We start from the raw sequence: 14,435 nt of genomic DNA on the forward strand, positions 1-14,435 counted from the left end.
AAATCTTCAACATTGATGAAAAAATTACAAAATTACATTTGACACATAAGAAATCTACTGTCTCGGTGTTGCATTTAAAGGTTATGTTGCTAAGTGTAAAGGTTATAATGCAACTTGTACTAAGTGACTATACAAAGTTCTCAAATTAATGTATCATCAGTAAAAACATGAGAGATGAGGAAGATCATTTAACCTATTTTATCTTGTTAATCAGAAGCAAACAATAGTTCTTCCCATCACTATATCCAAGTATTTCTTCAAGGTTTTTGCCTCCACTAACCTCCCAGAAGCCCATAATTTTTTTGTGAAGAATGGCTTTTGATTTTGGTTCTATATTTACCATTTTATCGTTTAAGCCAGTGGCCCTTGTTCTAATTTTATGACGTGTCTTGAAATGATTCTCAATATTTGTAATTTAATATGTTGTATATCCATTAGGTCTCTTCAGACATCTTTCAAAATTGAAGAGCCCAAATTTCTCTAGTTTTATCTTTTAATTAGGCTCTCCAACACTTAACTCCTGTCTTCAGGGTTTGAATGGTTTCTTTGCGTCTTGTTGGCTAAACCTGGGCTCAGCTTAAAGTGCAGTCTGACCATATGGGCTCTGGGGAAACTGGAAAGAAAGTAAAACTTGCTAACAGTTATTGAGCAAGCACCACATGCGACTGAGAGAAATGAAACCACTGTACTTTCTCATATTATAAAGTTCTTAAGCAATATCCCGAGACAAAAGCAACATAGGTTGAACAAGATGTTTAATGCAAAAGCCGTGAATCTGACATTGTTTTAGAGATCTAGGAGTTAGAATTTCAACTTGCTGGTGTAAAACTGGTGTTGTGAATCGGTTGCCTATTATAGAAACTACCCAATCTTTCATTCCATTGGTTTTAATAGAAGTTAAAATTTGATGGCTTCTGTAATGATTGACCAATTTGTTTTGCCATTTTTATTGCCAAGTGGCAAGTTGAAAATCTATTGTGAAGCCATCTTTGAAACTTTTTTCAGAAAGATTTAAGTATCGCTTCATTCAATTTGTAGCACTCAAGCCTCTCATTCAAAAAGTTATGGAGCTTAGCTCTAGAATGCAAGTTTAGTAGTACTATATTATCAGAAGCCCAATAACAATAAATACTGGCCTAGCCAACGATGCCTGCACCCTGTGAACAAATTAATAAAAACAAAACTTCAAATAGTTTGTTAAATCAAATCCCTATCACTTATTCCAGTGTCTCAGGTAGACACCAAAGAGCCCATGACACTGTTGAAAGAATAGCAAGGGTTCTATGGTATCTTGATCAATATTTTTTTCTTCAAATTGACTGGACATTTATTTCTTTGTATGTGAGACCTTGCTTCTCTGCTTCAACAATATTCACTACAATTCAAACAAATTTGGTGTTTTGGGATTTGAAATTTAAAAAAAAACTCAGCTTGACATTGCTATTTCAGCTGTGTGTATGAAATCTTAGTGTGTTATTATCTGACTGGCTGCCAGCCTTATGGACCCAATATAAATGTATAGAAAGTGTCTTAGGTTACCAGCATTGAATATCTTATATTCCAATAAGCTCAAGGCAAAATGCGTATTGACTATTTTTCAAATTTCTTACAGCATTGACATCTGGAATTTTCTCATCTTTTAGACCTTGGCTCCAGTGCATGCTGTTTTAGTTTGAATACATATTGTGACACAGAAATTATTTTATGCACTTTTCATGACAGTAGCCAAGCCAACTAAGTGAGCTACTGATATTAATTTTAAAACTTTTATTGTTCAGCACCTTGCATTGATTCTGAGTTGCCCAGATACTTGATGCTTCCTCCAGTCTTGGGCAGATTTAGAATATCATTGTAATATCATGATCTAAAATATGGGCACATGTCAAAAATTAATACCTTTAAGTTTCTAGTGGCTATCTATAATAGCAACCACTATATTTATCTAACTCAACAACCTAATTTCTAATGATATGACTACAGAATATTTGTGAATCCCCTTATAAGCCACAAGGTGCAAATATGTATTTGTAGAGTCAAATACTTGGGCATGTATGTCTCATCACATGTAGTGTTGTCATGTTAAATGGTTTTAAGAGACATTTATGATGATAGAGAAGACTGAAGTAATATTAGTTTTGCACCTGTTGCATCCTTTAGTTAAAGGATATGAACAAAATTCAAAACAGATGCTAAAAGATTCAAAATTGCAGTGCAACATTTGCACCAAGCAATGTATTGTGAGTATTTTCTGGCAACCATGTTACTTATTATTCAATCTTTACTTAAGTGAAAATTTTCACTTTCTTTATAGGGGGTCCTGACTGATCATAAATTAAAGGCAATTGAATACGTACATGGATATTTTTCAAGTGAACAGGTATCATCAACTACCGATCTATATGTTCACACTAATGCTGATTCATACTTCTTGTGTGATTGCAATTAACATTTCATTTTATAAGCCCTTTTAGAGTTGACAATTACTGGTATAAATATTTTAAGTTGAATACTAGTGGAAAATTTTAATAGATGCTTGCTAAATAGCCATTTTACTGCAGATGTATTTTGTAAAAGCATTTAAATTCTTAAAGAAAGAAAAGTCAGCAGCCATTTTGTTCTTCAATTACTTTTTTGTTATCTCTTTAAAATGTATCCATATCCTTGCAGGTGGTTGAATTACTGAAGTATTTTTCCTGGGCAGAACCTCAACTAAAAGCTCTTAAAGCTTTACAGCATGTAAGTGCTAAAACTCTCTTGCAATATTGCAGACTGTTAAATGTCTGCTTATCCTAATTTTCATCTTTGTGTAATGTATGATGGTTTGTCTTGAAGAGCTTTGTTATATTGTAGAACTGAATTATCAAATTATAGCAACTTGACAAAATTAGCTAAAGCCACTCTGCTTTTCATTGTTTTGTTTTTCAGAAAATGGTAGCCATCCATGTATCTAAAGTAATAAATATCCTTCATTGCCTCACTTTCACTAAAGATAAGCTTGTCGCCTTAGAGCTAATAGCTTTGTAAGTATGTTGCTGTGTTTGATATAGTATCACACCTACCTTGTGTTACATTTGCTGCAAATCATGTTTCAACTAAAATGTAGCATTTTTAGGGTCTTACAATCTTTTAAGCATAATGAATAATTGCTGTAAAATGTTGCAAAATGTAACAATGTTATAGAAAACCAGTAATCATGTGAATGAGAAGTTCAGGTTATTTTTTATCGCAGATGGGGCCTCCAATATATCTGATGTACATGTGCATGTTATTGTTTTTTAGAGTTAGCAAATATAGTACCAGGAGAATATAGTTGTTCACTAAGCCATTAAAAGAATGAAATGAGGTTGTTGTTAGGTGTCACATTCATAGGTAGGCTTTGTAAATGTGATCAATAAATGTTCTTTTCGATAGGAATATCATTGATCCTCATAACTATCGACTTATTGAAGATATTTTTCGGGTACACCTGCCAGAAAAGAAACGCTGCAAAAGAATTCTCGATCAGGTGAGGTATCTTAATGAGACCACTTTTCTGACTTCTGGTTTTACAGGTCCATTGTCAGTGTTGTGTGATGGTGGAGATAATTTAATTTTAAATTTATAGGGGAAAGATTTCAAAGATACTAAGAACAGAAACTATGCAGGTAAGAACTAAAATCTGAAAGCTTGGATGAATTAATTTGTAGCATAGGAGGGTTGATGCATTTGTTTAAGAAGACAATTGGACAGAGGTGTTGTGTGGGAAATGCTGAGGATAGATTCACACTGCAATTGGGTGGTAACTGGGAGAGCAGTTGGACAGGTTATGGTTTTGCCACAATCAGCAGCAAAGGTGAGGATTGCAAGACAAATTTGGCTTGGATGAGCAGGGAAGATGGCAGAGTCGAGCCTAAGTGGTGGGCTCCTGTTTCAGAGAAGTAGGTACTGGCTGGATGTGTTAAGCTGAATAGTGTGGTTTAGTGGCAGATCGACCAGGCACTTGTGTGGAAGTTGGCAGCAAAGAGGTGCCCAGCAGCAAAAATATGCCTGGGGTTATAGAAGTGGGGTCTTGGGAAAAGAGAGAAGGGGGAAAAATGGGGGGGGCAGAAAAAGAATGGGAGGCAGGAACAGAGCCTGGGGCAAAAGTGAGGAGGGATTGAGCAGAATAATGTTTAAAACTTTTAAAAATTACAGATTGATGGAAGAAAAGCAAATGCTGAAATTAATGGCCGAAAAGAGAATAGATTAAAACAAAACCAAGTGAAGAGGAGAAATTATATGATGATGAAATGGCAATTTTCTCCTGTTGTATAAATTGTTGAGATTGTTTGAAATTTGGTGTTCTTGCTTTTGTCCTGATGAGTACAAGACAAGAAGCTTTGGCAAGATGTCTCTATTTTGAGTAATATTAAACGGCAATTTATTAACATTTCATAAAATAAATCATATAATAACTACAGCACACTGCAAAACAGATCAGCATGCTCCAGAACACTGGCTATGACAAGTCAATAATGTTGAAACTCCCAGGGAGTTATAATGGGTAACTATGGAAATACTGATGTAGCAATTTTTAATGGAACTTGGTAATTGTATCAGTTAATTGTCTTTGAAGCACCATGGTGAGGGTGACGGCAAGAAATGAGAAAGCCATATGAGTGGGAAGAACACTGGTCAGTGATGATGAGCTGCGAAGATCAGCAGGGGGCTGAGTGATAGTGATAAACAGGCTTGTGTTTATCTTTAGTAGTATAAAATTGGAAGAGGAGTGGAGAGTGATTGCAAAGTAGACATGCAAAGAGGGAAGGAGAAAAGCATCAGTTTAGAACAGTACTTCCTAAACTTTTTCCTGATGTGACCCCACTTTATTGCCTCAAACTTTGTGTAACCCCAGAGTGAAAATTTGAGGGGTACAGGAGTTGTTGAATGGGGTGGAAGGAGGCTTCAGTTCTTCAGTTGTTGAGTGGGGACAAAGGACTTTAGCTCTTGACTGGGGAGGGTGGAGAAAAGGAGTTGAGCTTGGGGGGATTTGGTGAAAAACCAGGGTGTCTCCAAAAAAACACGCTGACCTATTCACAGGTTTTTAAATATTTTTCTGCAGCATTTGATCCTCAGAGAGCAGTCAATTAGGCCACACCCACCACCAAAAATACACTGGTATTTAAAGGGGGCTCGCAGGTGTCAGTACAAGGTCCAAGCCATTGTGGCCTTCGAGCTTGCGACCCCAACACCTCGTCTCCTGACCCCACTGGGGTTCATGACCCACAATTTGGGAAGCCCGGGTTCCGAAACAAGACACCGTAAAGTTTAGTAGAGGACTTAGGCTTGATACTAAAAGCTGCTGGGGGTCCCAGGGCAAATTGAGTGGGTTGGACACTTTATTTTTGGGTAAATAATGTCTGAAGAGTTTGAGGAGGTTGACGATGGCAGTTTTATAAGGGAAAGGTTGAATGCAGCACCTAGTTGGAGACTGAGTATTTGGGTTAAACATCAAGGATGTGGGAGAAAAACCTAAAGAAGGAAGTAAAAGCACAAAACATTACATTTTAAAGTAAAAGTTTAATTTATAATGAACTTGCTTAAGAAAAAAATACTACATATTGAACCTGAGCAACACTTGGTGGCCAGATTGTGGAACTGCAGGCAGATTCAAAACATTGAAGAATGCTAGCATCACAGAGCATCACATTAAGTGGAAAGTCATATTAAAAAATTGACAATCTGGTGTTAGCAGATTTAACAGGTGAGGACATAATTAACACTGTGAAGTCTATAGGAAGTACTTACAGATGATCAAACATATTGATTTTTATTAACATGTGGATAGTTATACGATCCATACAATAAATATAGATAGATCCCCAAATCCTATATATAGAATGCATTGTCCACTTTAGTTACTGCACTTTATTGTATCCTCTGAATGACAACGACCAATGCACAGGTGTTGCAATTATTTATATTGTTTATAATATTGAGCAATACAGTAAACTAATCTGTTTTAAATTGGATTTAGGTTTCTAAGCCACAGCTATCATATCAATAAAATTGAGGATGGTGCAATTTGCTGATATTGTAATAATACATTTCTAAGATGGATTTAGAGCTGTTCTTTTTGTTGATGTCCTGATTTTTGTTGTTATATATAAGGCTTCTAAGGCTGGCTGTAAGGCTCCTCTTGCCATGCGATCTTCATGTGGAATGATTCCAGGAAACCCCTATCCTAAAGGAAAACCCAGTGTGTTGAATGGATTGTTAGCAGTAAGTATGGAACCTTTGCTATGGACACATTGATCAAAATTTCTCTTGGTTGTGAAAGGTAACATTACCACTTTCAGTTTAGAATGTTTCCCTCTTTTCAGGGCAGTTGGAAGCTACCGCTTGGGCACAGCGGAAAGGGAAGGCTGGTAAACTTGGGTGTGAGTGACAGATCCAGCAACTTATACATTTATCCATTAACACACAGAGGCTTTTCTTGTATTTCTGTCCCATTTAATGTTAAGACTGTCAAGACAAGTAGAGATGGAATGTTTTTGCAGCAGAATGGTAGGACATGAACTTGTGCCCTATAATTATTCACATTTGAGGTTTTCAATCTCATTCATGCCAATCCCCCCCTGCAAGGGTGGAGGAAACACTAGGAGGTTTGCTGAATAGCTCTTGCTTAATGCTTTAAGGGCCAAGTTAAGAACCGCATTGGCAGGGGCCTGGGACAGGTTTGCATTTTGTCAATATTTATCAGTTTATTCATAAAAAGAAAATTTGACAAGAACTTCAAAAGTTGCAAAGCAAATTTGTTGATAGATTACATCAAAACAGGTTACGTTAACCATTTATAAGACTTTGGTATGGCCACATCCTGGTTCTGGGGACCTTAGCTATGCAAGGACATCAGCATGTTGGAAGAGGAAAAATTCTGAAACTCAACAGTAAAGACTAGTAAAAGACAGATCATGTGCCTTTCAATCTTCTTTTCACTTATGATGGTGTACCCTTGTGAGAGAAAGGAAAGTTGAGAAGTAAAATAATTTGTGACATCTGTGCTGCAGGATTCCATGATTCTAGATTACTGAAAGTGAGTGGATAATGTATTTAAGTAGATTACTTACATTGTCACCATAGGACCAAAACACATGCATCTTTTGGTGAGCCTCAAGCTCTAAGTTTATAAAGAATAATACCTATATGAATAAAAGACATGAAAAATAGAATCCCATATTAGCCTAATACAAAGTTGATATGTGAAGAATTGATTGTGATTTTCTCTGGCCAGGCTCTATCTGTTAAGAAAGAAAATGAAGATGGCTATAGTGTTGGCCGAGGGATAGCGACCTGTATTCTAGGACCTTCTAAACCAGTAAGTAAGAAGGCTAAAATACTGCCATAACATTGATTTATAAGGTCAAGAATTCTACTTCTTAAACAGTGGATAATGTCACTGGTTATATTTGTCTGCTTGCTAATCAATATACTATGATGAAAGGGATCAAAGGATATGAGTCTGTATTGGTAAGCTTCATGCAAGTGTGCATGTCCGATTGTATCGTGTTCTTCATTTTCTATCGATTTAAATTCCAAACTTTTCTTTTCAAAAAAGTAAAAACAAAGGTAATAATTTTAAATGTGTAAAGAAACTGCAGGGACAGAAACTACTAGCGTCAGATTGCCTGCAACCCGTCAATTCCTCTTTTATACTTTGCACTTAAAGCAAAAAGCTAGTGCTCTGACCTGCAATTTAGTTAATTCGCAGCTCATTCATTGTTTACTTAACAACATTTAACTTTGTGACTTCTGTTGCTGTGATGAAGCTGTATGGTATGTTGCGCATTAAGTTGCATAATACTTCTGCCCTTGCAAATCAAAGTATACTCTGAGTTACGTTGAGAGAGGAGTGCGGTGACCAGTGATTTTTCAATGTTATACAACTGAGTTAACATTGTGCACATCAAAACAATGTGGGGGTTTTATGGAGCCTGCAGCATTGTCAGCTGATGGCAGGTTTCACCACTGAATAGATTCCCCTGCTGTGGAATCGCATGTGTCTCCCCTGCATGCCGTCGGCACTTTAAATTTAAATTGTAATCATATGGAAAACATGAAAAAGCAAGAGAGCAGATGTTCTGCTACTGGGAATAGAGCGCTACTGAAAATTCTTCCCATTTTCTCTTTGTGATGATTCAATTACACTCCTGTTTTCATCGAAGATGGACACCAATATGTGGGATTTTAAAATAAACTTCAGTATTATTAAGATAATTCATCAGAAGGCCACTGAAACAAACAATCTGATCAGATTGTAGCCAATAACCCTGAAAAAAAAATATGGATGTGTTGCAAAGGAATGGTAAAAACATGATATGTTCATTGAAGCTGGTGTCCTTGCATGTAATGACTGTTATCAGGATCGACTAGATGTGCAAATGAATTCTTGACTGTTCATATTTATTTCCCTTTTTAAGTAGTGTCTGGAAATGCTAGATGCTGGAAATCCAAATTTAAAACAAAGTGCAGGAAAAACTCAGCAGGTTTGGTAGCATCTGTGGAGAAAGAAACAGAGTTAACATTTCGAGTAAAATATGACTTGAGTTCTAAAGATGAGTCATATTTGACTATGTTAATTCTGCTTCTCTCTCCACAGATGCTGCCAGATCTCCTAAATTTTTCCAATGGAGGCAAGTTTGAACATACAATTCATGGGCAAAATTTTCCCCCCATTGGTGGGAAGTGCGGGAGCCAGTGTGGACAGGCGGTTGTCTGATCAGCGCCCCCAATAGGGGGCACACCGCTATTTTTCTGGTGGATCAATTCAGTCCACACGGAAGGACGAAGGAGCACTCCGATCTCCCTGGGACTAAGTGCTGCCTCAGGGAGATCGATTCCCAAAGTGAAAAGGTTATTCTTTAAAAAATTTCATTTACCATCCATGTCCCCTGACAATGTCACATGAGTTGGAATATGGACATAACTTTAAGTAAAAGTTAATAATTTTTTAATTCAGTCATGAAGCCTTATCCTGCCCGTGGATGAGATTTCATGCTTTTTCAGGTGGCCACCAGCTCTCCCGACCTGCCCGTCAACCTTAAGGTTGGATGGGCAGGTGCATTAATTGCTTTTTGAATGGCCTCAATAGGCTGTTGACAAGCTGGTGGGTGCACAGTTGACTCGGCTGCGCCCCTGCCGACCTGAAAATGCAAATGAAGTGAGATGACATCTGGAGTTCCGCCTGACGTCATTTTACGAGTCGGCAAGCGGGCCCCACCCCTGCTCGCCGACAGGAAAATTCTTGCCCATGTTGCACTTCTAGAGGGCATTCTATCAGCATAGTGGGCTTTAAGAAAAATTGATTATTTATGTGCATGTAAGGTCACTGGTGGGCTCCAAGTTATGAATATTACTGTGTGCAAGGTGTTACAATGCAATTTTTGTAAACTTACCAATGAAAATATACCTTTGCTATTTCTTGTTATTATGAGGTTATTGAAGAATTAAATAAAGCTCTTGCCTGTTTGTTTTTAATGAACTTGAATATTGATCTTTGTCATATTATTGTATACTAATATTGCGAAAGTACTCACATGTAGTAGTTCAAAGAAGTCAGAACAGGCAAGATCGGTTTGCAAATGGGATTCATCATAGGTAGTGTAGAGTCATAAGATGAGATAGAAGAACCTGTAAGTTAAATTGCGATGTGTTTAAGTGAACAAAGCCAGAAAGGGACCTGGGAGCTCCGTGAATTAGATTGGTAAAGCTGTTGATTTAATGTGAGCACGTGGTGAAGAAAACAAAGTGTTTTTATATTTGTAAAAGGTTGGGGTGTGTAGCTAATTCTGGTGTAGAGAGGTGATGTTAAATTGTATCTGACTTTTTGTGATTCTATCTGTGTTCAGTTTGGATCTCTAATGGAAACAGCATTGGCCTATGTATGCTGTAGACTATCTCCATTTATTAGTATATCAGTCAGCTCTTTGGATCAGTTTGGAAGCTGATTATGAAAAAAATGTATACTCTGTACACATAGTAAAGCAAGTTGATACTCACACTAGACCTTTTGAATTGTTTCTATTCCTAATGTCTAAGTTATTTATTTTGCTGTTTAGTTCCCATGTACCCCACATTTCTTGGCCAATAGAGTCACTTGTTACCTGGACACAGCTAAATTTTTTTTGCAGTAGACTCTGAAGAGATTTGAATAACTGACATGATTCATTCAAATGAAAAAGCTTAAATCTTTATCGTATTCATAGAACATTCCAAATTGTTTTACAGCTAGTGAATTACTTCTGAAGTGCAGTAACTGTTAACATAGGCAAATGTGGCAGTCAGTTTGCACCAAGCAAAATTTCATAACACAGCAAATTAATCACCAAATGATTTTTTTGGTGGTATTGAGGGATGGTATTGATCAGGACATTGGGAGAACTCCTTGTGCAAAGTTCCTTAACACATTTTTCATTCAACTGAAGCAGTAGACCAAACATCACGGTAATATCTCATTTGAAAGATGCTAACTCCACTAAGTGTCCAGAGATTGGTCATAACAAATTGTAGAGCTTAAGCCTACAATTCTGTGACTGAAAGACGAGTTCTGCCAACTAATTCAAACTGACCCAATTTCTTATTTTTTTGTTCTGCTTCCCTGTCTCACTCCAAGTCTTCCTCGCCCCTTGCATCTTAGATTTTCCAGTCTAGACCTGTGGGTGAATTTCCACGTAGGCTTTCATGTTCGTCCATTGTGAAAGACATGGAAGTGCTAGAAAAACAGCATGAACATAGTTGATGCTATTTTTTTTTATTAAACCCATGGTGGACAAGTGGCAGAGTCTCAATGTTTTTAGATTTCTGCAGAAAACTGTATCAAACCAGGAAGTCGATGTGTCAAGCAGCTGTTTACATCCCTTATGTTCCAATTGCATATGCTGACTTGCCAGTAAAACCTTTGTGTCAATATTGTGTATACTTCCTTTTGATTGATTCATTAAAATTATGTATTCATTTTATATTTTACATTTAATCCAAATAATTTTGTATCCAAATAAATTATACTTGTGAATAGATTTATTGAATTTTTAAACTTCTATTCAAAGAAATTTGTGAATTCTACATACTTATGCCTGAATTTTCCTTTCATATAGGCACCAGTAACATACAATCCTCATAAGCCTGTTCCTTACCCTATACCTCCCTGCCAACCACATGCAACAATTGCACCAAGTAAGATTTTGTTCATATTTTTCTTCAACTGTTTTCACTGGCAACAATATCTATGCTGTAATGCAATCATAATGCTACAGAAAATCATACATGTATTGATATTGCTGTTGAAGCTTGTAAGTATCTTACAGGCAATAATACTGTGATGCATACTTTTCCACCAGAAATTGTGACTTCTGTCCGGTGAATCAAGGTATTGATATTAGAAATGTTATAAGCTCGTCGATATATTATTTTTCTTGGGGGAGGGTCTGTTATAGCAAGATGCTTATGATGTTCCATTTTGTTAATGGACGGCTTGTTTGAACTTTGTATACTGGAAGGTGAAGAATGTTGACTGTAAATTGCAAATTCTACTGCTGATATGTTGCAGCCAAAGTTCAGTGAAATGCTGGAGAATTCAAAAATCTCCTTTTCTGCCTCAGTTTGATATTTTTATTTCCCATGATGGTTAAGCTTGTACCCTTTTAAAAGGACAACAAGTTGACTTGTTGAGTTATGGTCAGTAAACATTTATCTGCTGAGAAATGAGTTTGGGAATTCTGAACTATCGAAGAGAAATTACTTCATCTGTTTAAGTTGCGTCCAAGGAAAGTCCTGGAGGCACTAAGACATGCAACCCATTGCAGTCTTGTGTGACAGTGTCTCAAAGCTTTTTTTTTGCAATTGACTAATAATAAAGCAGTAAGTATACTTGTTTCGCTCTGTAATGGTTGCAAGTTGAATAGTCCTAGTTCAGTTAGATTGCATCTAGTCTTCACTACTTACATAACAGTGGAATTTTCTCTTGAGGCGTAATTTGGAAGTTCTACCCAAAGTTTTGCCATCCATGTGGCCATTTTTTGGGACTCAGAACATGTAGAACTTGTCATATAGCCCTTTGTTAAATATGAAAATTAAGGTTCAAACCAATTGACTACCATTTCATGCTCAATAGACATGACATGTTAAAGAATGTGCAAGCATGCCAGTTTTTTTTATGTGACTCATACTGAAGCTATGAAATGTATTCAAAGAAACAGAAAAAAAATGTATCTCAGGATAAATCTTTTTATTAAAAACAATTGCCTAAAAAAAAGGCATTGTTTCCTGCTGCACTGAAAATATTGGGCTTAATTTTACACCGTTTTGCACCAGTGAAGTTGCAGAAAATTCTTGCATGTGGTTCTTCAGCTTGGGGTGGAACCATTACAATGAGCATTTGGATGCAAGAATCAATAGACTGCATAAAAGGTTAATTAACTTAGGTAAAAGCAAAAAACTGCGGATGCTGGAAATCCAAAACAAAAATAAAAATACCTGGAAAAACTCAGCAGGTCTGACAGCATTTGCGGCGTTGCGGCGAGGAACACAGTTAACATTTCGAGTTTGTATGACTATTCGACAGAAGCGTTAACTGTGTTCCCCTCCGCAGATGCTGCCAGACCTGCTGAGATTTTCCAGGTATTTTTATTTTTGTTTTTAATTAACTTGGGTGTAGTGTAATTGCATGCATAATACACTTGAGTTCAAGTTTGCTGAAGTTGTTGCAACAGGTATTTGCTTAATGCTCCAATTACACATGCCGCTTGGTGCAAATACACAGCTGGGTGAGTTAACACTCCATCAGCCTTGATTCATGACAAAAGATTGACTTCTGTCCTCTAAATCAAAGTGTGATACTGATATTGGAAGTTTTAAGTTCATTAGTATTTCATGAATGTGTAATCAATGTAAAGAAATGAGATGTTTGGCATATACAATAACTTTGTGCTTATAGGATTTTGAAGATCGAAGTACTGTAAAACAAATGCATTTATAAAAGATGTTATCAACATAATTTTTTGTTAAATTCTTTCTGTAATGGAGCAAGGTAAGGAAACAGCATAGTTGCAAAATGCTGAAAATGAGATGTTTATGGTGGATCCCGATCTATATTTGTTTATTTCTTGTAGGTGCATATAACACAGCTGGCCTCGTCCCAATGGGCAGTTTCATAGCACCTGTTGTAGCACCAGCTGCCTTTGCTCCTCAACAAGGTCTGAGCAGAATTAATTTATCTTAAATCTTTAAAGAGCATTCCCATTGCTTATAATTGTGTTGTTAACTAAAGGTTGATTATTTGGACTGCCAGGTACAAAGGTACTTCAGATTACTCTATAGTGTTGACCACAAATATTTATTTCTGAACCAGTACTGCTGATTATTCTAATCTTACTATTTCGTATTTCACCAGTCACTGTAAGTTAACCCATCCACTAAGGCCGAGCTGAAATCCTGTGAACTTAATTTTCTAACGAGTAGAATCAAGCAGGTTGGCATACACAATGAATGTGACTAATAACACTAGCGGTAAAATGCAGATAATAACTAGAAGTGAGACAGAGAAATAGATAAAGCTTAAGAAAATATACAAATCATATTATCTAAATTGTTGTAAACTATCGAATTCATTTAATTTCTAGAGGAAGGATTCTGCAGAGTACTGTGAGTGTGGAGGTGATTTTTTTAATATGGATACTGGGCACATATTTTGATGATTTGTACTTTGACTATTCTATGCAATTACTGAAAGTGTCCCCATTAATTTCTGCCTTGGTTGGTTGTACCTTCTCTAGCCTATTCCACGGCATGGTCTATTCCAGCTGTAAGAATGGCACCAGTGGCAACTCAGTATATTGTCCTTGCACTTCTCAATGGAATAAACAGCTGTGGTTGAAATAAATAAACTTGTCACTCTGATATGTATCTAATTTTCTTGGCCTTTCAAATAATGGTGGCGTTAGTGGATTGGTGTAAAAAGATGAATCATGGCAAGCACCAGGGTTGAGAGTATTAGTATGCGTGTATTGTTACAGACTAGCTTGTGTTCTTGGAGTTGAAGCCCCTTTTCTTCATGAAATAACAAACTTGTAATTATATGGTGTGTGTGCGTGCGTGCGTTTATTATATTGAACCTTGGAGAATCCATGCAGATAATAAAGTGCAAGCTTCTTTTGTGCTGCTGTCTCTTCTGCAGGAGGCATTAGATAAAATTGAGGTGCCTAAATAAGCAAGACAGCTATGACAATGAACTGCAGGCTAGGAGATGGGGCATATCTCTTGATCAAAAACACAATTACCTGGAAAATCTCAGCAGGTCTGGCATTGTTTTGAGGTATGCAGAGATGAAAAAGTCAAACAGAAGAGCTTATCACCCCTTTAAGAGAGTTTGTCACTGAATCAATTTGTAGATTGGGCAGGTCAAAGTTTCTAATTTTTTTTAT

General features: G+C 36.7%; 1 protein-coding gene across 6 annotated transcripts in view; it reads left to right on the forward strand.

Annotated features, from left to right (window-relative positions):
* Window positions 1–14,435, forward strand: part of proser1 (proline and serine rich 1) — a 33,028-nt gene that overhangs the window by 1,617 nt on the left and 16,976 nt on the right. Inside the window, exons 2-10 of one of the 6 annotated variants that reach the window (XM_041198740.1) lie at window positions 2,312–2,377; window positions 2,668–2,736; window positions 2,926–3,020; window positions 3,412–3,505; window positions 6,130–6,240; window positions 6,318–6,398; window positions 7,253–7,336; window positions 11,112–11,190; window positions 13,125–13,208. In XM_041198740.1, the coding sequence (XP_041054674.1) occupies window positions 2,312–2,377; window positions 2,668–2,736; window positions 2,926–3,020; window positions 3,412–3,505; window positions 6,130–6,240; window positions 6,318–6,398; window positions 7,253–7,336; window positions 11,112–11,190; window positions 13,125–13,208 (763 nt within the window). Of the gene's footprint in view, window positions 1–2,311; window positions 2,378–2,667; window positions 2,737–2,925; window positions 3,021–3,411; window positions 3,506–6,124; window positions 6,241–6,317; window positions 6,399–7,252; window positions 7,337–11,111; window positions 11,191–13,124; window positions 13,209–14,435 lie in introns of those variants that run through there. The other 5 variants (XM_041198741.1, XM_041198743.1, XM_041198742.1 and 2 more) reach the window with 5 other exon arrangements.

Source organism: Carcharodon carcharias, chromosome 11 (genome assembly GCF_017639515.1).
Source record: "Carcharodon carcharias isolate sCarCar2 chromosome 11, sCarCar2.pri, whole genome shotgun sequence".
Taxonomy (NCBI): domain Eukaryota; kingdom Metazoa; phylum Chordata; class Chondrichthyes; order Lamniformes; family Lamnidae; genus Carcharodon; species Carcharodon carcharias.